A 26,622-nucleotide genomic window follows, 5' to 3' on the forward strand; every position below is an offset into this window, starting at 1 on the left:
GAGGCCAAACCCACTCTCAACTATGTCGTTCGTAGCAGAACCCAGGAGGTAGCCAGCAGCAACAGCGCCAGGTGATGGCTGATGGTATATCCCTCCTGGAAGATGTTCCGTGGCGTGAGACATCAATTTGACCTTTCCAGCTGCAGCCATTTTGCTCAGGATTGTGCACACCTGAAACAATCACAGGACAGCAGAGTAAAAAAAAAGCAAGCAAACTGAAAATCTATTTAAGTTAAAATTATAAGTTATAAGGCAAAAAAAAAAAATGGTTGTGGTTACGGTAACATAGCCAAAAAAAAATAGGGTAGGTAGGTAGGCAATCACTTTTTTTTTTTTTTAACTTTTTTTTCTAATGTGTACAAATTAAACCTACCGTACTTTCCGGGTGACAAGGCGCTTTGTTATCTAAGACGCACCCCCTTCTTTAAAAAAAAAAAATTGTAATCCAGTCACCCATTGGACGCAGGGGGCCAATAGGGCGCACCAAAATGACCCAGTTTTTGCCATGAGAGGTGGTTCCCCTGTCATATCTGAGAGAGGAAACACTTCCTGCATCGGGGTCAGTGACCGGTCAGTGACCAAAGGCATTGTGATAGCTGGGTGGCCTTGTTAAAAGACACGACCTTCTTCCCAGGGGTCAATGACCCAGTTTTTGCCATGAGAGGTGGTTCCCCTGTCATATCTGAGAGAGGAAACACTTCCTGCATCGGGGTCAGTGACCGGTCAGTGACCGAGTTTAACAGAGTGGAAATCTGTGTGTGCCGCCAGATCAAAGGCAGGGCAGTACCTAGTAGCTGAAACATGCATTATCACAAGTTGTTTGACTGGTGCTCAAGCGGTCTCTTTGATTTTTTTGTATTTCATACACGGATTAGGGCTTCGTTATACAAGACGCAGGGGTCGAACTCGAGGAAAAAAGTCGCGCCTTATGACCCGGAAAGTACGGTACTTGACAGGGAAATAAGTGTGCGACACGGGCGCTTTCGCTTTCATTGCGTTTTTTGCACTCGGTTTTTTGGCTCACGTAAGTGTAGCCTATGCGATCGTAACTTTGTCTGTCTGTGCGTGTGTGCGTGTGTGCGTGTGTGTGTATGTCTGTGGTAGAAACTTTAACATTTCCGAGTCTATGTGTGAGTGGTTATCCAAGACTATGGATAAAGCTCGCATAAGATTACGTCACGGTCAAATGTGTTTGACGTCAATTAATGCATCATGACGGCATGCCTCCCTGTAGTCTTTCTCTCTCGCGTGGTGTGTGTGGTCTCGGTCAGTGTTATTTTGAGCGGGCCGAGACTATTTGGCAGTCGTGTCCCTGTAAGTAGGCTACATGCAGACACAGACAGATCTAGATCTAGTGTCTCTCTTTCTTGCACAGTCGTCACCTAAGCTTACTGTGTGTGTGGGTGTGTATGTGTGACGGAGTGATTGAGTTTGTGTTACTGTTTGTCTATTTCTTACGTGAGCCTTGAAGGCTTCGCCTCTTGTTTTTTTTGTTTTGACAAATGTAATAAAAAGTTATAGGATCGGCCCCTAAAAATAGGGTAGGTCGGGTTACCGTAACCACACCTATTTTTTTTTTAGGCCTAACTGACCTACTTCCTGACAGCAATAACTCCTGACAGCAATGCACAGCTAAGTTAGTAATAATCATTAAAAGAATGACTGAATGTTAATAATATTTACGTGCTTAATCATTAAAAGAATGACTGAATGTTAATATTTACGTGCTTACTAACTTACTAAGTAACTATCTTTATTACACTACAGTTCACATGGCGTGCACTGGTCATGCACTTGTAAAATGAAATGGAGGATTACCTTTTCCTTGAAGCCATCACGTGAAGCCAGCAGCTGAATCTGTGGGATGTAGGGTCGGAATGGCTCGGTTTCTTGAACTGCACCCCCCCAGATTTCCGGATCTTCCACTAGAAGTGGACTGCTGTCTTCCTCAAAGGCAGCTAGGCGGCGCACTGCTGTCAGGTAGAAAAAGTTCATGTCGAGGGGACTCTTTGCTGTTTTCCCCCTTGACAACAGTGGCTGGCAAACAAAAAAAAACATGAGGGAAAAAGCACAGAGTTCTGCTTCAGTGTCTGAGCTCAAAAATCCCTGCCAGACTGAGAGTTCCAGGCGGTTCAGCGTTGCCACACTTTCTTTGCTGTCCTTGAGCGCCTCCAGGTAGATCATCACGATCTCTTTGGACATCAAGGTCGGAATGGCGTTCAGCAAGAAAACAATATAGCGGTTCCCCACCACTGGCTGGAGGAGATGCGCAGCTGTTGCCTTATACGTTGTAGGATCTCTGTCCAAGCAAAAGATTATGAACTCTTTCTTTGCCGTACTCCTTTCTGGACTGCTGGCAGATCAGTTTGTTGAGTTCTTAGATCTGTTTTTTTGCGCCTTGCAGTGCTTTGCGCTGATCACCTCCATTCGTCTGAGGCAAAAGAAAATCAGCTGCTGCTGTGGTCATTGCATTTGACATGTTGTCGATTTTGTGTGACGCACATGTAAAATCATAGATCCTAAGTTTCTCAGCCTTTTCCTCTTCGGACATGTTTTCCCAGACGGGATCTTGTCGCATCAGAGCATCCTTCTCCTCCCGCAAAAGCCTGGTGACAGCGCGTTCGTTGTTCGCGCGGTCAGACATGCGGGTGACAATCCTGTCGAGATGAAAGGAATTGCCAGGGTCAAGGCCCATGTCTCGTGCAATCTGCTCCAGCTCCTTCATCTGGTCCTTGAGTTGGTGCACAGTATCTGCAGCCTTACCAGACGGCACCGGAGACACTGTTAAATTGAACGTCTTTGTACTGTCTTCGCAGTCAAGCTTTAGCACATGCATTCCCCAGTGTATGAGAGATTTCGTTGTTCCGTCTGAGTGGTGTCCAAGATGCCCCTTGTTGCTCAAAAGTTCATAGCTGGTCCTCACTTTTACCAGCTCCCCTGCCTCAAGCACCATCCGCTGGGCAGTGGAACGAGAAGGCAAGGCGAGGGCGTCGGTGTCAAGGGAGGTGGCGTGAGTGAGAACGCTCTTGACGACACTGTGCACTGTGTTGCAGGACACCCCCTTGGCTAGGAGGTCATAATACATGAGACGCACTCTTGTGCTGTACATGCCACTGCTCTTTGTTTCTAATGTTTTCATCTCCTCAAGTTCTTGCTGAAGCTCCACTGCTGTCTTCTTCCCACTTTCCACTTCTTGTTGAAGGAGCTGTTTCACCTCGCTGTGATATGAGTCACTTGCATCCTTGTCTAGGCGAAGCTCATTCAATGCAACAGCAGCTGCCACTCTATGGTTTTCCAGTGTGACGTCCTTCCTAGCTGAATGCATCCGCAGACGGTTGACCTTCTTCTGCAGTGTTGATTTTCATTCTGCTTGAGCTCTTGGTTTGATGTAGAGATCTCCTTCAAAACTTTGTCATGGAGAGCTCTCGGTATTGAAGATTTTCTCAATTCCTTGTAGCGCAGCTGCAAGGCTTCTTTGCTATCTCGAACCTGTGCGTTGTTTCGTCGTAACGATGCATTTTCCTTTATCAGGCCTTTCATCCCTGCTGTTACAACCGTGGCTAGTTTTGTGGATCGCTCCCTCAATTTCGCAGCCTGAGTAGAAACCAGATGCAGTTCTTTTGCCAGTTTCTCCTTTTCTGCATTGCAGTGGACCAGATCAGGGGAAAAGAGTGTTTTACCTTGTCGTAATTTTACAGGAGATGCTAGCTTGCTGGTCTCAACTGAAGATAGCAGCTGAGTGGAAGGAAGGGATGAAGGAAGTGTCGCTGGGAGAGATGTGGTAGTAGGGGGAGGGAAGGAGGGAGGGGCATCAGGACGCTGACAAGGAACAGTAGTTTGGTTGACGTCTTGATCGGCATAGGATGCGGATTCCTGTTGCCACTGAAGAGGCGAAGAAAGAAAAGCATAAAGGCGCTCATGGTTGGATGTGGTTGGGCGTCTGTTGTACTGCTTCAGTGCAGCTTTGAATTTGCACTCAAGTCTTTGACTTTTTGCAAGAACTGCACTAGGTGTGCGTGTTCCCACATCTGTGTATTCCAAAATCCATCGACACATAATTTCATAATGTTTGCGAGACAGCTCCTCACCAAACTGCACGCCACCAATCTCCTCCAGTTTCCGAGAAGACCACAGCAAACTCATGAAGTCTCCATTAGTCAGTGACAAGGATCCGGATGTAGATGATGGTGAACGTTGATGTGGTCCACTCTCCTTGCGTAGCTTTCCCTGCAGCAGACTGCCTCCTGAAGCAGGAGCAAATGGTTGTCCTACCGGAATCTCTGGGACGATGAACACCTACAATAAAAACAAAAAAAAGATCACTTAAAAAATGTTCTAAAACAAATGAATCAACCTCAAAATATAGTGCCACAAGGCTGTTTGAGTACAACACTTTGCACATGGCCCTCTGCACGCGAGCACTACGAGACAACACAATTAAAGAAGACGCGGATGACGAGCCTCCTGCGACCTGTTTTCAGGTCATGCTAAATAACCCTTCCCCGAAGAAATTTTGTGCGATATTAACACAATCCAAAGCCAGTGAACCCTGCTCTGTAAAATTTTGGTCCCACAAATATAACATTTGTAGCAAAATGAAATTGTTTTGGGAAAATGTTAGATGTATATTTGTTAATACGGGAGAAAATATTATATTAACAGAAAAAGATGTATTGTTTGGTTATTCTCCAGAAGTGCAAACCCCCATAAACAAAATTATTAATCATATTTTGCTCATTTCAAAAATGTGTATCAGTAAGTATAGATATGGAAGGCCTATTGATATAAATGTGATGTTAGGATATATGAATTAGCGTTGAGATATTTCAGTATTGTGTAAATGTTGAAGGATGAATGATGATACGTTGTAGACGGATGCTTGAATTTTTTATTATTAAAAGCCCAACAGATGATGTGCTTGGCAAATTAAAAAAAAAACTCACATCAAGAAACCTGCGTGCTGGGCAGAACACAGAGAAAAAAAGAAAAATAAGAAGAAAAAAACCTTCAAACTGAAAAAAAAAATTGGAAGGTTGCTTTCCCTTTGTTTTTGAATTTATTTCATCATCAAATCCATTTCGAACTCACATGGAAATTAAAATACCGTGAAGAGAATCGATAAAGGATATTACGTTTCTATGCTGTTTGAAAACAAGTTAAATGTCGCTTCAAAAAGTCATATGTGTCATGTCATTTGGAGTCGCGAGCGAGGGACAGTCACGGACTGACGGAGCTGTTCAACCTCAAACCGTCAAGTCTTGACGAAAGTTAAGGATGATTAAATCAAGAGAGGGGACAGAAAGTTACTTTAGTTTGATCGCAACAAAGTATTAAGACGACGTGGAGGAACATTTCAAGACAAATAAGATGGGCAAACAAATCGCTGGGAAAGAAAGCGGCCGTTGTTGACTTGTTCCGACACTTGACTGACCCGAAAAAGGGGGGAGTCAGGTCCGAGCAACCGGTCAACTTAGGATGCTTTAGACTTTCTTTTACGAATGTTTCAATGAATTACCTCAAAACAACATGTAAGTAAAATAACGCAACACATCTAGGTCTTTATCCGAATGCGAATAACACGTAAACAAAAACTACAAAAGGACTTACCCAGTCTGTGTCCCCCCACGGAAAATAGACTCGACCGTCCATTGAGAAAATTTCCGCGTGCTGGCGACGATGCAGCTAGCGTGGAGCTTCGTTGTTTTCAGTCACACGATTCACATTATCCTCACTTCGAATCGCTCGCCTTGGTTAAATAACTGACGAAAACTTTCAAAACTTGGCACAAGGACTGATGATGATACTTTCTTCGACGTGTAAACCGGTGAGAACAGACAAAGAACTGACTGAGGCAAGACACGTGTTTGCGATTTTCCAAAGCTGTGACGTCGCTGTTGTGTACGTAAACGGTCTTTTCATTGGCCTACCGGTTGCCAAAAGCAGCCTTGACCTATGAACTTAAGGTACACCAAATTTCATTGGATGTATTTGAATAGTCTTGTTGGGCGACCCATCTAAAAATAGGCAAATTATACACAGTTTGTAGACCGTTCCAACACCCCGCGGCGCGAGCTGACAATTTTCCTGCACAGCGCGCGCCGCTACCGCTGTCGCTGTGCGATGAGCCGTTTTCAAGCACAAATATCTCCGCTTTGGAATGATGTACATACCACAAAATCCACACACAGTAAGAAACAACACCATTGAAGAAAATCTTGTAATTTGGTTGTTTTATTACAAATAACAACAGAGTAAGAGGCGAACAAAAGTAGCAAAAATATGATGCGGCAACAGTCGCTTTGAGCTCGCAGCGGTGGGCCTCCCTACCTATCGCATCTTACTGGTAGAACACTTACCTGAACATCCTTGACCTTGGGGTGAAGGTAGAGCACCTGTTCTATCTCTGTGGGGTAGACATTCTCACCACCTCTGATGATCATGTCCTTGAGACGACCCACGATTCGACAGTATCCCTCCTGCTCCATGACTGCCTGGTCTCTGAAGACAATTCTGACTAGCGCTAATGCTACTAGAGCTATACATATGCTGCTAAGGACTATGAAGCAACTACATATCTATTGAGCCTAGATTCACAAGCATGCACGCACACACACACACACACGTACACAGGTTTACGCATAACACACACACACACTCACACACACACACACTCACACACATGCAAAACACACACACACACACACACACACACACACACACACACACACACACACACACACACATAACTGTTATCATTCCAGTACAAAGATTCAGCTTTCAACAAACCTTAGTTAAGTGGTAAATTTAATAGTTAGAATAAATAATACATTTGAAGGAGTGACTATAGGGGATGGACAAAACCCATTTACATTACAGGGGCGGCATATGCCAAGGGAAAATAGAAAGAAAAAACAGTTGTAACTTATAGCAAAAAGTGTCTTTAGCCTCTTTGTTAGTGTATTCTAGCTGCTATTTCGACATCAAACAAATACATGATGTATGGCAGAAACCATCTCTCTGCTGCATTTATAACGATGATTAGTACATCACAACTTCTGATATTTGATTAGTACATGTATGTTTACAAAACAATGCAAGTTTTATAATAAAGTACGTGGTACCTCTGTTTTAAGACCCACAACCTGTGAAACTTCTGTCTTTAGAGGGAGGGAGGTTTATGATGAAGGTAAATTTAGTGACACTATGAAGAAAACATCTGAGCAAATAAAGTCTTATATTACAGGCAGCCGCATAATGGAGGGTCTCAAAAGAGAGGTTCTACTGTATGGTAACATCTTGAAGGCATACCCTGTAAAGAACCATCTGTCCTGTTTGATGCACTCGGCTGTTTTCTCCGTATCTCCCCAGTACCCCAGCATAGTGGTGTAGCCGCGGGTACATAGTTCACCGGTCACTCCCACAGCAACAATCCTTCCGTTCTCATCTACAACTTTGCCCTGAAACACACAAATACATGTATTACACAAAAACATGCCCACATGCAAGCGTAACTGGACACACACACACACATATGCAAATAGTCTCTCTCTTCGTCTCCCTCTCTCTCGGTCTCTCTAACGACAGCTGCCCATTACACTCTCTAGCATGAGAGTAAGCCCTGTGTCCAACCCCCGAGTGAATCAGTGGTAGTCCGACCTCTATCGTTCGACCTGTCCTGCTTGGGTGACCCCACCAGGAGATAAATGTCTGGCTGGCTTAGCTCTAAGGGAGATACACAAAAACAAAAGAGAACACTGACAGTCCCTGTACATGTGTACACTGGAACCCCTTTTCAAGACCACCCGATTTAAGACTCACTCCCCATAAGATCCTCATTTATCAGATTTTTATGCTTACAACTGAACATTTACCCCCATTATAAGACTCCCTCCTCAGTAAGACTTGATCTTCTCAGATTGTTGAGATCTTTAAAGGGGGGTTCCATTATATAACATCTTTCTTTCTTTCTTTATTTGGTGTTTAACGTCGTTTTCAACCACGAAGGTTATATCGCGACGGGGGAAGGGGGAAGATGGGATAGAGCCACTTGTCAATTGTTTCTTGTTCACAAAAGCACTAATCAAAAATTTGCTCCAGGGGCTTGCAACGTAGTACAATATTATTACCTTACTGGGAGAATGCAAGTTTCCAGTACAAAGGACTTAACATTTCTTACATACTGCTTGACTAAAATCTTTACAAAAATTGACTATATTCTATACAAGAAACACTTAACAAGGGTAAAAGGAGAAACAGAATCCGTTAGTCGCCTCTTACGACATGCTGGGGAGCATCAGGTAAATTCTTTCTCGTCCCAACCAATATGGGACTCCCCCTAACCCGCGGGGGGTATTATATAACACAAACCTCCACATGATCTGCAACGAGCCCCACAGTGGATACTCGCTTTTCTACTGTGCTGTCTCGCAGACTCTGAAAAGTCACTGGGCTGGTTTCTGTAGAGCCATAACACACCTATAAGAAAACAAAACACGTGGTTTAAACAGTTTTTATTCAGATAATTACAAATTAAGTAGACGTGCAATGCCAAGGCACCGCAGTGGAGGTCAAATCGCCTCTCTCTCTCTCTCTCGCTCTCTCTCTCTCTCTCCGTCTCTCTCCGTCTCTCTCTCTCTCTCTCTCTCTCTCTCTCTCTCTCTCTCACTCACACATACACACTCACACACACCTACACACATACAAACAAACACACACACACAGATGCATGCACACAAACACATACACACCCCTTTCAGAAAGGCAACATAGGCTCCGAGAGAGAGAGAGAATGCACTTTAGACACAAATTAATATACTAAAAGAAAGAAATAGTGACACCGTGATAGAGACCACGCGTGTACACACATACACACACACAGAGACACATACACACACACGCAACATTCATGAACACCAAGCACAACCTCACATGCACATAGTCAAACACATACACCATACACCCTTACATAAAAACACACACACACACACACACACACACACACTCTCTCTCTCTCTATCTCTCTATCTTATACACACACTCACATACACACACACATGCGCGCACCACTCATGCCAACAAGGTAACAAAACACACTCACATAGACAGACAAACACACTAAAACACCCTTACACACACACACACACACACACACACACACACACACACACACACACGTGCACTCAAACATGTATGCAAACACACACAAGCCACGGCGCGCCAGAGAAAGTCGCAAGAGAGAGGATGACGTCATGCTGCATTGACGTCAAAGCATCTTGACGTCGTCAGCATATTGCCGTAGTCTCGGAAATTCTACCCCAACAAAGCGGCCCTGGGTGGCGATGGATCAAAATCGAAGAATTGGTCGGCACCCACCGTATTTTAGTTAGTATGTTCCCAATTTTTGGTGAACTTCCATCCCCAACTGTAGCCTTAGTTAGGTCACTAAGAATCCTTCTTTATCATGTATTATCGGCATGAACATTTCTCAAGTCGATTACAGTATAGCGTTCGTGGGATACCTCCAGCTTCACTGGGATAACAATGCCGCATATATAAACAAATGGAGTACAACAAGCTACGCTAATGAGCGTGCTCTTAAAATAAATATAATATCTGATTTGGCAGACGAATACAACGTTTGTCGGATAACGATAAAAGGATTACATTTTGTGAAAGGAAAAAAGAAGGAGGAAGAAAACAAAAAGCAACCAAAATACACAAATAAAAGCATAAAATTAACAACGAACAAATTCACACACACACACTTAACTGTATCTCAGCAACTCAACAGGTTCTGCAAACATTGCTGGGTGCATCAGAGACATACATCTATGCATGTATCAGACTTGGTGGTGTAGTAGATGTACGGGAAATACACTTAAATAATTTATATCATCTGTGGACACTTATTAAGCCAAACTGCTGCTATCCAAGCTAAAAAGAGAGCAGACACTGTCACAAACATGTGAAGAGAGAGGATGGATACACCTCCCCTACAATAGGAAAGGGCACCACCTCCCACTCCCCCCGAGACCCATGAGCCTGTTGCGTCGCTTGCGCACGGTCAGCAGCCGCATCTACTGTGACAAGGTAGTCTGTCAGTGTGGCAAGACTGGACACCTCACACACGTGTTTGAAGGTTGTGATACTCTCAAGGAAGAGATGTCTAGTCTCATCCGCTACAGAAGGGAGAATGCTCTCAGTCTGGGAGACTTTCTCCGCCCACACCCATCACTCGGAGAGAAACCGATGATGGTCTTGGTCACCAATCTGTTCACCTCAACTGTTGCGAGCTGGTTCTAGTGTGCTTGCAGCAGACCCAGCACAGCACAGATCCACTTCTGGAATCTTAAGCTAAATGTGTCCCAAGACACACATTTTGTAGTCCTGGCATCCTGAAAGGCAGAGGCCCCAACCTACAGGTTTGCTTCCATACCAAAAACGCCTCCAGACACGGGAACTTGGGAGCAGAGGCAACAGCTCCGCTTGAACCTCAGAAACCAAATGTGCCTCCAGACACACAGATCCCTTAGACGGCCGAGGCTGTGGCCTCTAAGGTTCTCTTGTACCAAACCGCCTCCTGACTCTGCATCAGATTGCTTGCGCTGGCATCTGCTTACATAGACCCACATTAGGTCACAACCGAGTGGTAGACGCAGACGACATTTGGTAGCACTGACTGCCAGCTTCACGGTAATGCGCACCCCTAGCGCGGCTCTGTTTGGGTGGGAATGTTCTGAGCAAAACACTATGTGTTACTCCATACCCCCCGCCCTCCATGGAACTTCTTAACCCCAACCAATTGGGGGGGGGGGGGGGTTTGCCCAGTCGGTAGAGGCGCTGGCTTTAAAACCGGTTGTTACTATCAGCGTGGGTTCAACCCCAAGTTCGGCGCGGGATGTGTATCCCAGAGTCAACTTTGCGGTGCAGACTCTCCTCGGTGTCCGAACACCCCCGTGTGCACGCATGCGCACGATAAAGATCCCAGGGTCACAGCGAAAGCCTCAGGCCTTGGAAACACGAATACATGCATGCAAAAATATGAAGCCCGGGTGTCCGTTCGGCCAACAGCCAATAAAGTAACCATTTCAGCACTGACCCAAGACGACCCAACCCGGTCCCTAGCCCACTTCAGGTTTCCTCTAGCAGCCGGCAGCTAGCTGTCCACATCCCCCCCCCCCCCCCCCCCCTGCATTTTTATTTTTTATTTTCATACAAAGCCGGGTTTTCCCGTGTAACATGCCCCTAATGGCTTTGCCGTGAGGGCGTAAAACTTTCATTTTCTCTCTTTCGTGGACACTTTTAATCACCCCTTCTCGCAATGTAAAAAAAATAGGTATGTACCTATAATTACACAAACACTGAACAGTGACAATGAGAGAAAGAATACTGCACTTATTAATCATCCCCTCTCACATTGTACAAAAATAGGTATGTACCTATAATCACAAAGTGACAATGAAAGAAAGAATAATGCATGTAAAAGCTTGAACACAAATCATGCTATGCCGAGACACAAATTGAGACACTAGTTGACAGAGTGACACTCTTTTGAGAACTACATGTAGTACAGCGGAACCCCCCTTTGAAGACCTCCAAAATCTGAAAAAATCAGGTCTTAAAAAGGAGGGAGTCTTGAAAAAAGGGTAGATTACAATTATAGAGGTTATGAATAGAAAGTCTAAAAAAACAAGGTCTTAAAAGAGAGGAAGTCTTAAATTGGGGGGTCTTAAAAGGGGGGTTCCACACTATATATCTGGTCCTGCACAAATCAAACAATTCCACAAAGCAGAAGTCTGAGAGTTTGATATTTCATCACTTACTGTCACTTCTTTCATGTGCATTTTCTCAATGACCTTGCGCATGACCTCAATAGGACACGGTGACCCGGCCATGATCCCAGTGTACAAGGTCGACAGGTCAACTTTGGTGAGGGTCTCATGGTTTAGCATGTCAATGAACATCGTGGGCACTCCGTACAAAGCAGTACATCTGTTACCAGAGTAACAACAACAGCGTTTCAAAATGCAAATTTGGTGGAATCATACAAATCAGACAATAAAAGAAGTTTGAAAATCTCTGTCAAGTTTTTATGGCCTGCAAAGAGTTGCTTTTCCTTGGAAACCAAAAGGGAAAATAAACCCGTGAGAGATGTACACCACGTAGTCAGCGAGCAAATGCAAAAACGCCACTCAATAATGATTGGCCTATTTTGTCATGTTGGTTTGCCCTCTTTTTATTCCAAGGAAAAGAAACTCTCTGCAGCCCATAAAAAATTGACAGTTAATGTGTCTATTCCAAAAAGCAGAAGTCTGAGAGTTTGATATATTTCATCTGCTGTAGAATCATGATCAACGAGAGATGTATCGCTACAAAATGCTTCAGATGCAAAATGTTATAACAAACATTTCCGAAAATGTAGACACACACAAACCTGCTTTGAAGCATACAGTGACACTCACATACACACTTACACAACATCACTAGTTACAATCTTATCAGTCAGCCCACCATTGGACCAACCAAAGAGCTGTACATCTTACAGAAAACCTTTTTTAGGACAGACATTTCTTGTGAGCTATTTTCTTTTTAAGATTAAACTTCTCTTTTCAGAAATTAATACATGCATACTTAAAGCAAAAGCAAAAGTCATAATTAACATGCTAGATCTGTCACTACAGTGAAACCCCCATTTTAAGACCTAAAAAAATCTGACAGAATCAGGTCTTAAAAGTGAGGGAATCTGAAAATGGAGGTAAATTTATAAATGTTATAAACAGGACATCTGGAAAAGTACAGTCTTGGTGGGGTGGAGTAGGGCAGGGGGGCTTTGTCGTAAAAAGTGAGTTCCACAGTGTCAACAGTACCCACTTTTCTGCCTCGACAGCTTGCAACGCCACGCCAGCATCAAAGGCTTTGGATGGAAAGACCATAGTTGCACCATGGCACGGAACTTGCAGGCATCCCAGCACCATTCCAAAACAGTGGTACAACGGCACAGGACAGCAGATGCGGGCCACCTAGACAAACACTCTGTGGTCAATGCTTAAATTTAAAATGACAGGTGTTTTTGTTTGGAACAATGCTTCAGATGCAAATGTGTATAAGTCTATAACCAATCTTCAATCAATCAATATGAGGCTTATATCGCGCGTATTCCGTGGGTACAGTTCTAAGCGCAGGGATTTATTTTTATTTTTTAATATTTTTTATGCAATTTATATCGCGCACATATTCAAGGCGCAGGGATTTATTTATGCCGTGTGAGATGGAATTTTTTTACACAATACATCACGCATTCACATCGGCCAGCAGATCGCAGCCATTTCGGCGCATATCCTACTTTTCACGGCCTATTATTCCAAGTCACACGGGTATTTTGGTGGACATTTTTATCTATGCCTATACAATTTTGCCAGGAAAGACCCTTTTGTCAATCGTGGGATCTTTAACGTGCACACCCCAATGTAGTGTACACAAAGGGACCTCGGTTTTTCGTCTCATCTGAAAGACTAGCACTTGAGCCCACCACCTAGGTTAGGAAAGGGGGGAGAAAATTGCTAACGCCCTGACCCAGGGTCGAACTCGCAACCTCTCGCTTCCGAGCGCAAGTGCGTTACCACTCGGCCACCCAGTTAGTCTTTCACCTAACGTTTTTGAAATTGTAGGAACACACACACACACCTGCTTTCAAGCACATAGAGTCACACACATACACACTTACACATTGTACAGAAAACTTTGGGCGAGAGAATGCGTGTGTAGTGCTTATTTGCGTGTGCACATGTGGTTCTTACTTGTGTGTATGTCTAAGTATGCCTGTGTTAGTTGTTTGTTGTCATCTGTCGCTGTGTTATGTGCACACACATGCGTGCATGTGGGACTGCGAGTAAATGTGCGCCTCTGGGTGTATTTTTTGTGTTGTGTTCTGTTATTGTTGTGGTATGTGTGAGAGAGTGCGAGTGTGTAATGATTGTGATCCTCACCCTGTTGTGATAATCCAGGCGCTGGCCAACAAAGTAACTGTTGTTGACTATGTTGTGGTGAGACAGGCTGGCTCCTTTGGGGAAGCCCGTTGTACCCTGTACAAAATGAACAACTTGAACTAACGTAACCGCTGTGGAGGGAAACTACTGCGTCACCCTGTCACACTAAGAACAGTCAACCCTAATATGATTAAAGCCAGTTTTGGATGTTTTGTTTTCATGCCCAGGCTAACTTTTTGACAATGATCCTGCTTACACTGCTGTTTTGGAAAGTACATGCATTCGCTTACTACAGAGTAAGAGTAATAAAGAATCAATTGACTATCTACGAAGTGGGTATATTGCTGATACCCCACTTTTAAGACATTCAATTTAAACATGGTGGTCTCAAATTGGGAACTGGGAAGGGGGTGGGGGTGGGGCATTGTAACTACAAACTGAGTCCATTCATGATACAAGTACATATATCTAAAAACTGACCCACAGCTCTGAAAAATGACTCATTGACTTCACAATGAATCTGCCCAAAATCCAAACCTAATGTCTCAGCCATACACAAAAAAAAACCTCATCAATTTTCATTCACATATGTTACTTTGGTGTCAGCAATTATTTTGATCAGGTATCTTCCCTCTTTCTAATTACTGGTACAGTGAGCGAACCCCACAACTATTCTCTACAAATATTCCTAATGGTCAAATATTAAAGTACTTGAGTTTCTTCAGCCCTGCTTTGGGGATTAACATTTTTCTGATTTAAATGATTAATTATTCAATCATGTTACCATTTACTTTACTACTGCCCCATTTTCAGTCACGAGTCAAATACTTACAGAAGTAAACTGTATGTTGATTGGATCGTCAAACTGTACCATGTCCTGGATGTCAAAAATGGCTTTGACCTCAGAAGGACCAGCTGCATTCAAAATGTTGTCAAACTTAAATGCTCCTCTGAACTTTTCCTGCCCCAGCATGATCAGCATTTTCAGGTCAGGTAATCTATAAGAAAGAAGTGACATGTACACAGTGGACTTTCCCCGCACCCACACCCCCACTCGGAACATAGCTCAGTCGGTAGCGGTGCTGGCTTCAAAACCAGTTGTCGCTATCGGTGTGGGTTCAATTCCCATGTTCGTCAAGAAATTTATTTTCCAGTCAACTTTGTGCAGACTCTCCTCGGTGTCCAAAACCCCCATGTTCTTTCTTTCTTTATTTGGTGTTTGACGTCGTTTTCAACCACGAAGGTTATATCGCGACAGGGAAAGGGGGGAGATGGGATAGAGCCACTTGTCAATTGTTTCTTGTTCACAAAAGCACTAACCCAAACATTTGCACCAGGGGCTTGCAACGTAGTACAATGACGTATTACCTTACTGGGAGAATGCAAGTTTCCAGTACAAAGGACTTAACATTTCTTACATACTGCTTGACTAAAATCTTTACAAAAATTGACTATATTCTACACAAGTGCACGCATGCGCACGATAAAGATCCCAAACTCACAGTGAAAGTCTCAGGGCTTGGTAACATAAAAGATAAGATAGTTGACAACCCAGAGCCTCACAAAAGTGTTCATATCTCTAAAACTATTAAGAGTTATTGATCGAGACTTCATGTAATCCTCAAACACCATAGAACCTTCCCATGGACCTCTTTTTGAAAGACAATCTTTGTAAACAAACAAATAAATGACGTAATTTGAATTCCACAACCCAGTTGTTGTGGGTCATGGATGACCCATATGTAATTAAAGAAATTTCACGGTGTTTATCCTTATTCGGATGGCGCAGGTCGCGTACGACCCATACTCTGCAAAGAGGCGGGAGAAAGTTTGTCCCTTTTCGGATGGCGTAGGTTGTGTACGACCCATACTTTTTACGTTGAATCCTCCTTTAGAAAGTATGGGTCGTACACGACCCACATCATCCAGACTGTCTAGTCCAAAGAGTGATCCGGTGAAGGTTAAAAGGAACACCCCACACACACACCCACTTGCTCGCACATACATACACACTCATGCACATCATACACAGTGCTTACAGTATAGTGGAACCCCCCTTTTAAGATCTCCAAAAGTTTTGAGTAAATCAGGTCTTAAAAATGGAGGTAAATTTACAGAGGTTAGACATGAACAAAAAATATGGAAGAGTAAAATCTTAAAAGGAGAAAATCTTAAAAGTTGGGTGGAGGGTGTCTTAAAAGTTGGGCGGAGGGTGTCTTAAAAGTTGGGTGGAGGGTGTCTTAAAAGTTGGGTGGAGGGTGTCTTAAAAGTTGGGTGGAGGCTGTCTTAAAAGTTGGGTGGAGGGTGTCTTAAAAGTTGGGCAGAGGGTGTCTTAAAAGTTGGGTGGAGGGTGTCTTAAAAGTTGGGTGGAGGGTGTCTTAAAAGTTGGGCGGAGGCTGTCTTAAAAGTTGGGCGGAGGGTGTCTTAAAAGTTGGGCGGAGGGTGTCTTAAAAGTTGGGTGGAGGGTGTCTTAAAAGTTGGGCGGAGGGTGTCTTAAAAGTTGGGTGGAGGCTGTCTTAGAAGTTGGGTGGAGGGTGTCTTAAAAGTTGGGCGGAGGGTGTCTTAAAAGTTGGGTGGAGGGTGTCTTAAAAGTTGGGCGGAGGCTGTCTTAAAAGTTGGGCGGAGGCTGTCTTAAAAGTTGGGCGGAGGGTGTCTTAAAAGTTGGGCAGAGGGTGTCTTAAAAGTTGGGTGGAGGGTGTCTTAAAAAATGGGCGGAGGGTGTCTTAAAAGTTGGGCGGAGGCTGTCTTAAAAGTTGGGCGGAGGGTGTCTTAAAAGTTGGGTGGAGGGTGTCTTAAAAGTTGGGCGGAGGGTGTCTTAAAAGTTGGGTGGAGGGTGTCTTAAAAGTTGGGCGGAGGGTGTCTTAAAAGTTGGGCGGAGGGTGTCTTAAAAGTTAGGCGGAGGCTGTCTTAAAAGTTGGGCGGAGGCTGTCTTAAAAGTTGGGTGGAGGGTGTCTTAAAAGTTGGGTGGAGGGTGTCTTAAAAGTTGGGCGGAGGGTGTCTTAAAAGGGATGTTCCACTGTACTCCATAAAAAACGCACACAAGCCCAGAACTAACGTGCGACTCTTAATGTCCCCCACAGGATCTGTCGCCAGTTCAGGAATCAGTTCAAACAACGTCTCATAATAATCCAGCTCCTTGTATCTTGGGGCTGCCACCAACGCTTTGCAGCCAACCTGTGTACAAAGTCATAAACAAATGTTTAAGAATGTTCTGGACTTACAGTATTTTATTTCACGTTGTCGTTTTCAAGCATCTCACTTTTCCATTTAAAAAAATGTGTGTGCATTCATCCACAACAATGTTTGTTTCACATTTATTAAGAGTAATGGGTAATGATATAGCTTTGTCAAACCCAGATCTGTGTTTGCACATGTAGGCTTTCACGCACACACTCACACACAAACAAGCATGCAAAAAGAGATACATGATGATAAAATTTATCACTGGCATTTTTCTGACTCAGTTCATTTTAAGGCATGTCCACCCCATTCCCATAAAGAATACCCTAAGTCTCTGAAACATACACTAAAACATTGATCAGTATAGGAACATTGCTACCCTGTCCAAATACTAGGGAAATAGGTCAAATCACAGGGACGTAGCACCCGGTAGGGCATGTAGGGCGACCGCCCGACCACTTTTTCCGTAAAAAAAAAAAAAAAGAGAGAGAGAGAGAGAGAGAGAGAGAGAGAGAGAGAGAGAGAGAGAGATCTACCAACAGAACACCCCACGTAGTATTCACGCGATGGCATAAGGTCGGTTTTTTTGGGTTTTTTTTGTGTGTGTTAGTCTTGGTCAACTGCTGGAATAGGATGACGTCTTATTTTGACGAGAACGTCACACGTGACGAGTTCCGTCAGGCCATAAAAGTATTGGCGCCAATTTAGTGAAAATTGCTTCTTCGTCCGTCTGCTCCCATGAGAAACAATGGAGGTAAGAAATGTTTTGTATATTCTGTGTGTGAAGCTGGGGTCAGACTGAGGGGTGAGTGATTGTGTGTCAACCGTAAGTACGCCATAACAATTGAGTAACACAATAACTTGTGGGGTTAACAGTGTCACATGAAACAACATGTAGAGAGAGAATTGAACAATGGACACAAGTGTGCATCCTGGTTGTGATGGATCGAAAACGCGCTAAAAATATTCTGACAAATCCCTCTATTTTTCAGTCATCACTCAGGCTGCCAATGTTGATGGCTGGACGGATCAATAAATTGCTTGTTTAGAAGTAAACCAGTTTGTCAATCCTTGCTTTTTAACACACTAGACAATAATGAAGATGAAAGTCATTTGAAGTAAGTGCTCATCACATTCAACGTATCGGAATTTAGATATAAATGTAAGTCGATTGATAATCACTGATACATTCACCAGCCCGTTGTTTGGTGGAGGATGGAAAGATGATTAGATGGAACTGAGCTCAGAAGGCACGAAATCGCATCATGTTTTCTTTCTTTTTTAGACCATTACAAGGGGACGGGAAGGGGGGGGGGGGGGGCCGTAGTGTAAGCCCCATATTTCCTTAGCTGTCTCAGCATTTTGTCTTCCATTTTTTTCCGCCCTACCACTTTTATTAGGTGTGCTACGTCCCTGAATCAAAACTAAATGCAGACGAAAAACACAGTCAGGGATGTCATTTTTTATTGGCAAAACGCCAAAACTTTCTTTTAAATCATCAGAAAGTTTCCTGTCATTTTTGCAGATCTGATGAACCTTTTTGTCCCAGCGGTGAAAGTTGATTTCAAGTATTCCGCTAAAGCTGTGAAAAATTGTGGACATTTGAGCAAATTTGTCAAAGAAAAAATAAATCCTGGTAACATCCTTGCACAGTTTGTGGATGAATTATTTGAATTACATGAAACTGTTCCATACCTTTTTAAGAGCATACTCCAGCTCATGTTTTCGATACAGTGGATTCACATTCACCTGCAATAGACAGAAAGTCAAACTTTAAAAGGCCTTCATGTAACACTGTATTTGGTTCCAGCTGGGAACATGCCTCTAATGGTTTTACAGTGAGGGTGTAAAACAACACTTATCACCAGTTGGTTCCAGTAGATGGGGTTTCCTAGTTTTTGTTCTAGTGGATATTGCAAAGCTCTTTGGTCGCACTAAACAGTAAGTTCCATATTTATATGAGCTTCTAGTTAAAATGTTTACAAAAATTGATAACAAAAATTGGGAACAACTTTTGTCAGTGATTCATTTGGCTAGCACATAGAGTCCAACAAGAGGATATCTTCCAAGAAGGGACACCTTCTTTCATCCACTATTTGATAAACTTGTCTGAACTATAAGTACAGCTGTATTAAAATATCTGTAACCAACCACACACAATATTTGAGACTTTGAATGCAGGCATTACATCATAGGTCTGTGACTTAAGATAAATACATCACTTCCTCTCCCAGCTAGGTCCATCCCCTCCCCACCTCTAACTGCACAAAGTACACAACAGGGACATCATTTGACGGCAGCAGTCGGTGAAATGCCAAAGCTTATTTCAAACTGCGAAAAACTTTGATGTCATTTCGAAAGAACTGCCAAACGCTGTTGGCTGTGCTTGTGGTTGGAAGGTGATGCCAAGGAATGCCTAAAACTTCTGAAATTAGATAAACATGTCAAGCCATGTCAGCAAATTTACTGAGGGGCCTTGTAGCTCAGTTGGTATAGCACTGGACGTAATCTTTAGACTACAGGTTTAAATCCAGGCCGGGACAGACACGGGTCAACTTTATGTGCAGACTCAGATACGGAATCCATGTCCCACCCCGTGACACCACTGTGGCATGTAAATGACCTTGGTTGTTCTGCCATAAATGCACCTCATTACACCTAAACACCCACACATCTGGGTAGCGCGGCTCGTGATTACTGCTAGCTTTCCACTGGAAACAAGCAACCTGAATTTCCCAGAAATTAATGGGATAAAAAGGTAATGGAAATGAAAAAGGGAATAAATCATAGATACATCACTGACACAGACAGAGATAAACTTACCAAAACGAGACCGGCTCTGGCAGTGGCATACTGAGTTAGGACCCATTCTCTGCTGTTGGGTCCCCACATTCCGACCCGGTCGCCTTGCTTCAAACCAAGGGACAGCAACCCTGCTGCAAGTTGATCTGCCTGTTGTAAGGAACAAACACAAGTCACAAACTATTACTTTGGGTTTCATGTAACTTTTCAAAAATATAACTTCAAAAACTTACAGTTTGTTTTTACAAACAGTTTCACATGTTTCCATGTTAAAAATAAATTAACTGCATGTAATAATGTACATGTGCTTGTACATGCTGCATGGAATAAATTGCAATAATTATTCAATACTTGTTGGAGTAAAACTGTCAGGACACAACAACAACAAAAAGTTGCATTTGGGAAATATGATTAAAAAAAATCTGGTTGCAGGTTTTTTGTTGGTTTTTTCGTATTTCTTTTTCTAGTTTACACAATACTGAACATCTGTCTGACAATATTCTTTGGTAGGGATCATGCATGCTTCATTTACTGCAGATAAGGAGTGACAAATTCTGTGAACTTTTGTTTCTCAGTGATGAACAATGTTGCAGGTCAGTACAGAAAAATAGGTTGGTCGGGGTAACCTTATGCGATTTGGTTTGCTTGTTAGGGGTCTCAGTCAATCAAATGCTATCAATATTAATTGTAAAAAGTGAAACCACTGTACCTGATTGAGCAACTGTTGGAAAGACAGCCGCTGTCCATCTTGATAAAACACTACAGCGTCTCGGTCAGGATGTTGCTCCACTCTGTCCTGCAGTAGGTTGCCGATGGTAACGCCCAGAAGGGGAATGTCCGACACTCCGTGGCTGTAGCTCCATTTCCGTTTCTCCCTTGGCTCAGCTGGTCTCAAGGCACTCAGCAACCTGACCAAGAAAATAAATAATTAGGGCATTGGAAAAAAATCCTGGTTAGGATAACCCGACAGAGAAAATGTAAGCTTTACGCCCTCACGGCAAAGCCATTACATAACCCGACAGACACATGCTGCACACCTGAGCGTTCAGGAAACCCTTTGAGAACGTGAGATATATATATATATGAATGGAAAAAAAAAAGTGTGGCCGACTTACTTGCACTATTTTGTGAGTGTGGCTATGACAAACAACTACTACACTCTCACTCGTGTGCCATCTTCCAACGTACCAAAACGTTGACCTTCTATAAATAGCTGATGCTTTGGCAGGGAGACAACTCCATCAATACAGAGCAGCTGCCTGTGTGACAAGGGGGACTACTGTGTCATCCTGTCACATCACTGTAACCACCTTTTTTGTGTGTTTCCCTTAGTTTAATGGGGATTGATGGCACCACCGACTATTCCTTTGTGATAAACATGATGCACACACACCTGTAATTCTGTATTGTTTAAGGTAAGAAACAAACACAAAATCATAAAATTTTGCAAGAAAGCCTTTAAAGTTTACAAATGAGAAAGGTATCCCTTTCACAAATAAAGAGGGTTCCATTTCCCCTCAGAAACTTGACTTCTTTCTCACTTTCTGAATGTCTCATGATCTCGGTGTGTGTGTGTTGTTCAAGGAATCAGAACTGTTCTAAAATATATGTGCATCACAGGGGCAGAGCAGTTATAAGCCAGAGGGGGGGGGGGGGGGTTACAACCTGGGGTCCAGGGGTAGATCCCTTGTGGGGTACATGGGCAAGGCCCCGTTGGGAAGCTGAAGAGTTTTAGCTATTTTATGAACAATTTATGGCTTATTCTTGATTTTAAACATGATCAACTGGTGTCAGCAGCCACCCATTATTTCTTTTAAAGTCAGTGTTAATTTTTTTTTTTTTTTTTTTTACCGCCGGGGGAGGGGTTCCGGAACCCCTGTAACCCCCCCCCCCTCCCCCCCCCCCCCCTCCTAATCCGCCCCTACATCATAAGTGTGTTTTAAAAAAGGGAGAAACTATCCTAAAATATTGGGCCAAGCTACCACCTCCATGTTTTCATCGAACTACAGCACGTGAAATATGACAGTGCTCTAGCTTTTCTTGGTGCAAAGAGAATGCACCTGGTACCTATCTACATCCAAATCTCTTGTATTCTGGTAGATCTGCGGGCAGTGCCCCAGGTTTGTAATGTATACTGTAGTAAGTCAAGTTGTAGCCGTCTGCAACCGAATCTTCCGTTCATGGACTAAGTACATGCCTCTAGTAAGAAAAAGAACATTTGTTTAAATGTACCTTGTCCACATGCATGTACTTTTATAAGGCGACCTAGTTGGACTTGCCACCCTGACCCAGCCCGAAAACTCGGCGACTGATGCCACAGGTAAACATGACACTGACAGTCAGTATACCCATGATGAGGGAAGAGGAACAATAAATCAACCGCCTGCATGCAACACGACTTGGAGGCGTGTACGGAATGTTTTCTCTGCTCTCTGTGAACTTCATCGCAGAGTTGTAGACTCACCGTAAGTGCACATTAAGACCAAAATGGCGAGTCTTTCTGAGCACCATGCCTGCAGGTAACGGCGAACCCGCTTGCCCCAAACAACCCAGGTTCCGCAAGCAAAACATCACTCTAGTGGAACTGAACACGACGAGAGATATGCAGCCGATAATCTAATGCATCAACTTCTTGAATCCTTTAGTGGTCATGCTGTAAACTTTGAAAACATGTCAGAAAAGCGACTGTAAACAAACAACACGCGAGAGTCAGCTTGAAAAGCTCAGTGATGACGTCATCTTTCTGGTCACGCCCACTATCGCAAAGCGGGACTGGCAGCGGATTTTTTTTTTTTGTAGGGAAAATTAGTGTCCTACAGGCGCATGGTTTGTCAGCCTCTTAAGGACAGGACTGGGTTAATATGATATATATATAGAAAAAAAATTAAAACAAAAAGAAAAAAAAAGGTAGGTAAGGCCGAGCAAGCAAGCCCCCCGGCGACTGGGACCCAGGACCCACTCTCCATAAAGATGGGGGTGGGGGTATAATAAAAAACGCTCGCGCTGGACCCGAGTACTCTTCAGACTGGCTCGCTCAATAAATATAAATGTTTGGAATGTCTGTGGTGTGAATGTTGGTTTCTGACCAGAAATGCAGATCTATCTCTGGCCGATTCATAGATTCAACCTACAAACTGCGACCTCATCTCATCTGTGATACAGATGGCCAAGCAATGCGTGAAATCTTTTATTCTAAAGCCTTATGGCTCGTTTAGACAAGCATTAAACGGATGAAATTAACCACATGCAGTTTATTCTTCAGAAAAATGCACACAAAAAATGGGTTGGGTTCGGTGATTTGTACATAAACGTCTTCCTCGCGATAGATTCGCTTATTATTTTGTCTTATGAAGCCGTCACTGATCAACACGAACACAATGATTGCAGAAGCAAACTCTGTACCTACACGACCGAGACACAAGACTGATTATTTCACAGCTGCAATGTGAATAGAGAACAAAGACGTTTTGGGTAAGCTTACTCACGTCAGGTCTTCACTGCTAGGAACAGACGGAAAATTCCGAACAAAAGTAAATGACGTCAAAGTCTCTTTCGCTTTGCGTGTAACTTTGTCATGACGTATTTTTGTGTGACGCGTTCGGCTGTTCTATCAGCTCAATGGCTGCGTGTTGCCCCGCCGGTGTGAACTCCTCCTACGGCCAAGTTGTTTTTGTGGTTTATTTCGCATTTAGGTCCCAGGTAACATTATGAAGTTTTAATACGATCAATCGGACCTATTATCAAGTTAGTGTATCAACTTTTGAACGAACTGCGCCCAGTAGTTTCCCAGCAATAAGCTGTTAAGTCGGGACAGACACACAGACACACAATTAAAGTCTGCTGGACCCTCCTACTGCGTACTCGGGGATAATCATTTCTCTGTTTAGTTCCTTGTCATTTGCTGATTCCAAAAATATATATCGTTTCTGGTGTTTCTGGCCTTGAAAGAAAATAATGCTTCCAGCCTGTACTGATTAGGCCAACAAAAAAAAATTGTCTGTTTCTGGTAACATGGCTAAAACAAATAGGGTCGGTAGGTCGGGATTTTTTTATTTTTTATTTTTTTTACCCCAAATGTAGACCAATAAAACTAACTTTAAAAATCGCGCAAAGAGACTGGATTCACTATACATAGAGACAAGACACTCAACACATTTACAAATCGTCAGCGGACTTTCGTTTTCACACGTTTTTGTTGTTCATTTTCTCACCCTGTCCTTTACCACCAAAAAAAAAATAAAACATTTTTGAGTTTGGAAAAAAAAAGTTTAGGGTCGGCGCCGAAATTTAGGGTCGGTCGGGTGACCAGAAACAGACATTTTTTTTTTTTTGGCCTTACACACTCTGATATATATAGAGAATACTACATGGCTTGCTGTGTCGTAGGGGAAGGGCTCCTAATATGGACCGGCTCCTAATATGGACCACCTCCTGCCGTTCTGACAAACTAACGGCGCTAGAGCGCTTAAAAAAGTTTTATTCGCTGTATTCACCCTCTCTGGATAACTTGCACATGTCAAAACAGTTGCAAAAACAGAAATCTCAAAACCGTTAGGCTTTTTCTCTTTTTACATTTAGTCAAGTTTTGACAAAATGTTTTAACATAGAGGGGGAATCGAGACGAGGGTCCTGGTGTATGTGTGTGTGTGTGTGTCTGTGCGTGTGTGTGTGTAGAGCGATTCAGACCAAACTACTGGACCGATCTTTATGAAATTTGACATGAGAGTTCCTGGGAATGATATCCCCGGACATTTTTTCTTTTTTTTCAATAAATACTTTTGATGACGTCATATCCGGCTTCTTGTAAAAGTTGAGGCGGCACTGTCACACCCTCATTTTTCAATTAAATTGATTGAAATTTTTGTAAAGCAATCTTCGACGAAGGCCGGGGTTTGGTATTGCATTTCAGCTTGGTGGCTTAAAAACTAATGAGGGAGTTTGGTCATTAAAAATCGGAAACTTGTAATTAAACTTATTTTTTTATTAAACGATCCAAAAACAATTTCATCTTATTCTTCGTCATTTTCTGATTCCAAAAACATATACATATGTTATATTTGGATTAAAAACAAGCTCTGAAAATTAAAAATATAAAAATTATGATCAAAATTAAATTTCCGAAATCGATTCAAAAACTATTTCATCTTATTCCTTGTCGGTTCCTAATTCCAAAAACATATAGATATGATATGTTTGGATTAAAAACACGCTCAGAAAGTTAAAACGAAGAGAGGTACAGTAAAGCGTGCTATGAAGCACAGCGCAATCGCTACCGCGCCAAACAGGCTCGTCACTTTCACTGCCTTTTGCACTAGCGGCGGACTACGTTCAATTTCATTCTGTGAGTTCCACAGCTTGACTAAATGTAGTAATTTCGCCTTACGCGACTTGTTACATTTAGTCAAGTTTTGACTATATGTTTTAACATAGAGGGGGAATCGAGACGAGGGTCGTGGTGTATGTGTGTGTGTGTGTGTGGGTGTGTGGGTGTGTGTGTGTGTGTGTGTGTGTGTCTGTGTGTTTGTGTGTCTGTCTGTGCGTGTGTGTGTGTAGAGCGATTCAGACTAAACTACAAGACCGATCTTTATGAAATTTGACATGAGAGTTTCTGGGAATGATATCCCCGGACATTTTTTTTCATTTTTTCAATAAATACATTTGATGACGTCATATCCGGCTTTTTGTAAAAGTTGAGGCAGCACTGTCACACCCTCATTTTTCAATCAAATTGATTGCAATTTTGGCAAAGCAATCTTCGACGAAGGCCGGACTTTGGTATTGCATTTCAGCTTGGTGGCTTAAAAACTAAGGAATGAGTTTGGTCATTAAAAATCGGAAACTTGTAATTAAAATTTATTTTTTTATTAAACGATCCAAAAACAATTTCATCTTATTCTTCGTCGTTTTCTGATTCCAAAAACATATACATATGTTATATTTGGATTACAAACAAGCTCTGAAAATTAAAAATATACAAATTATGATTAAAATTAATTTTCCGAAATCGATTTAAAAGCAATTTCATCTTATTCCTTGTCGGTCCCTGATTCCAAAAACATATAGATATGATATGTTTGGATTAAAAACAAACTCAGTAAGCTAAAAAGAATAGACATACAGAAAAGCGTGTTATCCTGCTCAGCGCGACCACTACCGCACTATTCTGCATGGCTTGTCGATTTCACTGCCTTTGCATTTGCCACGAGCGGTGGACTGACGAAACTACGAGTATGTGGTCTTGGTGAAAAAAGCAGTGCGTTCAGTTTCATTCTGTGAGTTCGACAGCTTGACTAAATGTTGTTATTTCGCCTTACGCGACTTGTTTTACATTTAGTCAAGTGTTCTGGATATTTTCCCAGTTTGTGTGGAATTAGACAAGGGGAAAACTTGTCACCGTTGTTTTTTGCTCTATTTTTAAATGATCTAAAGCCTTTTCTGTTGGAAAACAGTAATGGTTTACAATCTATGTCAAGAGAGGCTATTGTGGCTGGAATGGATGATACTGATGTAAATGCTTTGTTTCAAATGTTTTTATTACTGTATGCGGATGATACTGTGATCTGCTCAGAGTCTGAAAAAAACCTGCAAGAATGTTTAAACAAAATGCACGAATACTGTTTAAAATGGCGTCTAAATATTAATGTAAACAAAACGA

At 42.7% G+C, this 26,622-nt stretch overlaps 1 protein-coding gene across 2 annotated transcripts in view; it reads right to left on the reverse strand.

The window, feature by feature from the left end:
- LOC138968858 (medium-chain acyl-CoA ligase ACSF2, mitochondrial-like) overlaps positions 1–22,681 on the reverse strand; it is a 34,074-nt gene extending 11,393 nt beyond the window's left edge. The window contains exons 1-12 of one of the 2 annotated variants that reach the window (XM_070341525.1): positions 22,432–22,681; positions 20,677–20,875; positions 19,989–20,117; positions 18,861–18,914; positions 17,041–17,159; positions 14,818–14,983; positions 13,986–14,081; positions 12,871–13,019; positions 11,823–11,991; positions 8,368–8,475; positions 7,309–7,457; positions 6,357–6,498 (exon numbers count right to left, since the gene is read on the reverse strand). In XM_070341525.1, coding sequence (XP_070197626.1) covers positions 6,357–6,498; positions 7,309–7,457; positions 8,368–8,475; positions 11,823–11,991; positions 12,871–13,019; positions 13,986–14,081; positions 14,818–14,983; positions 17,041–17,159; positions 18,861–18,914; positions 19,989–20,117; positions 20,677–20,875; positions 22,432–22,538 — 1,587 coding nt within the window. In that variant the 5' untranslated portion in view covers positions 22,539–22,681. Of the gene's footprint in view, positions 1–6,356; positions 6,585–7,308; positions 7,458–8,367; positions 8,476–11,822; positions 11,992–12,870; positions 13,020–13,985; positions 14,082–14,817; positions 14,984–17,040; positions 17,160–18,860; positions 18,915–19,988; positions 20,118–20,676; positions 20,876–22,431 lie in introns of those variants that run through there. The other variant, XM_070341526.1, reaches the window with a different exon arrangement.
- Positions 22,682–26,622: the final 3,941 nt, after the last annotated feature.

This window comes from Littorina saxatilis, linkage group LG6 (assembly GCF_037325665.1).
Source record: "Littorina saxatilis isolate snail1 linkage group LG6, US_GU_Lsax_2.0, whole genome shotgun sequence".
NCBI classification, from domain to species: domain Eukaryota; kingdom Metazoa; phylum Mollusca; class Gastropoda; order Littorinimorpha; family Littorinidae; genus Littorina; species Littorina saxatilis.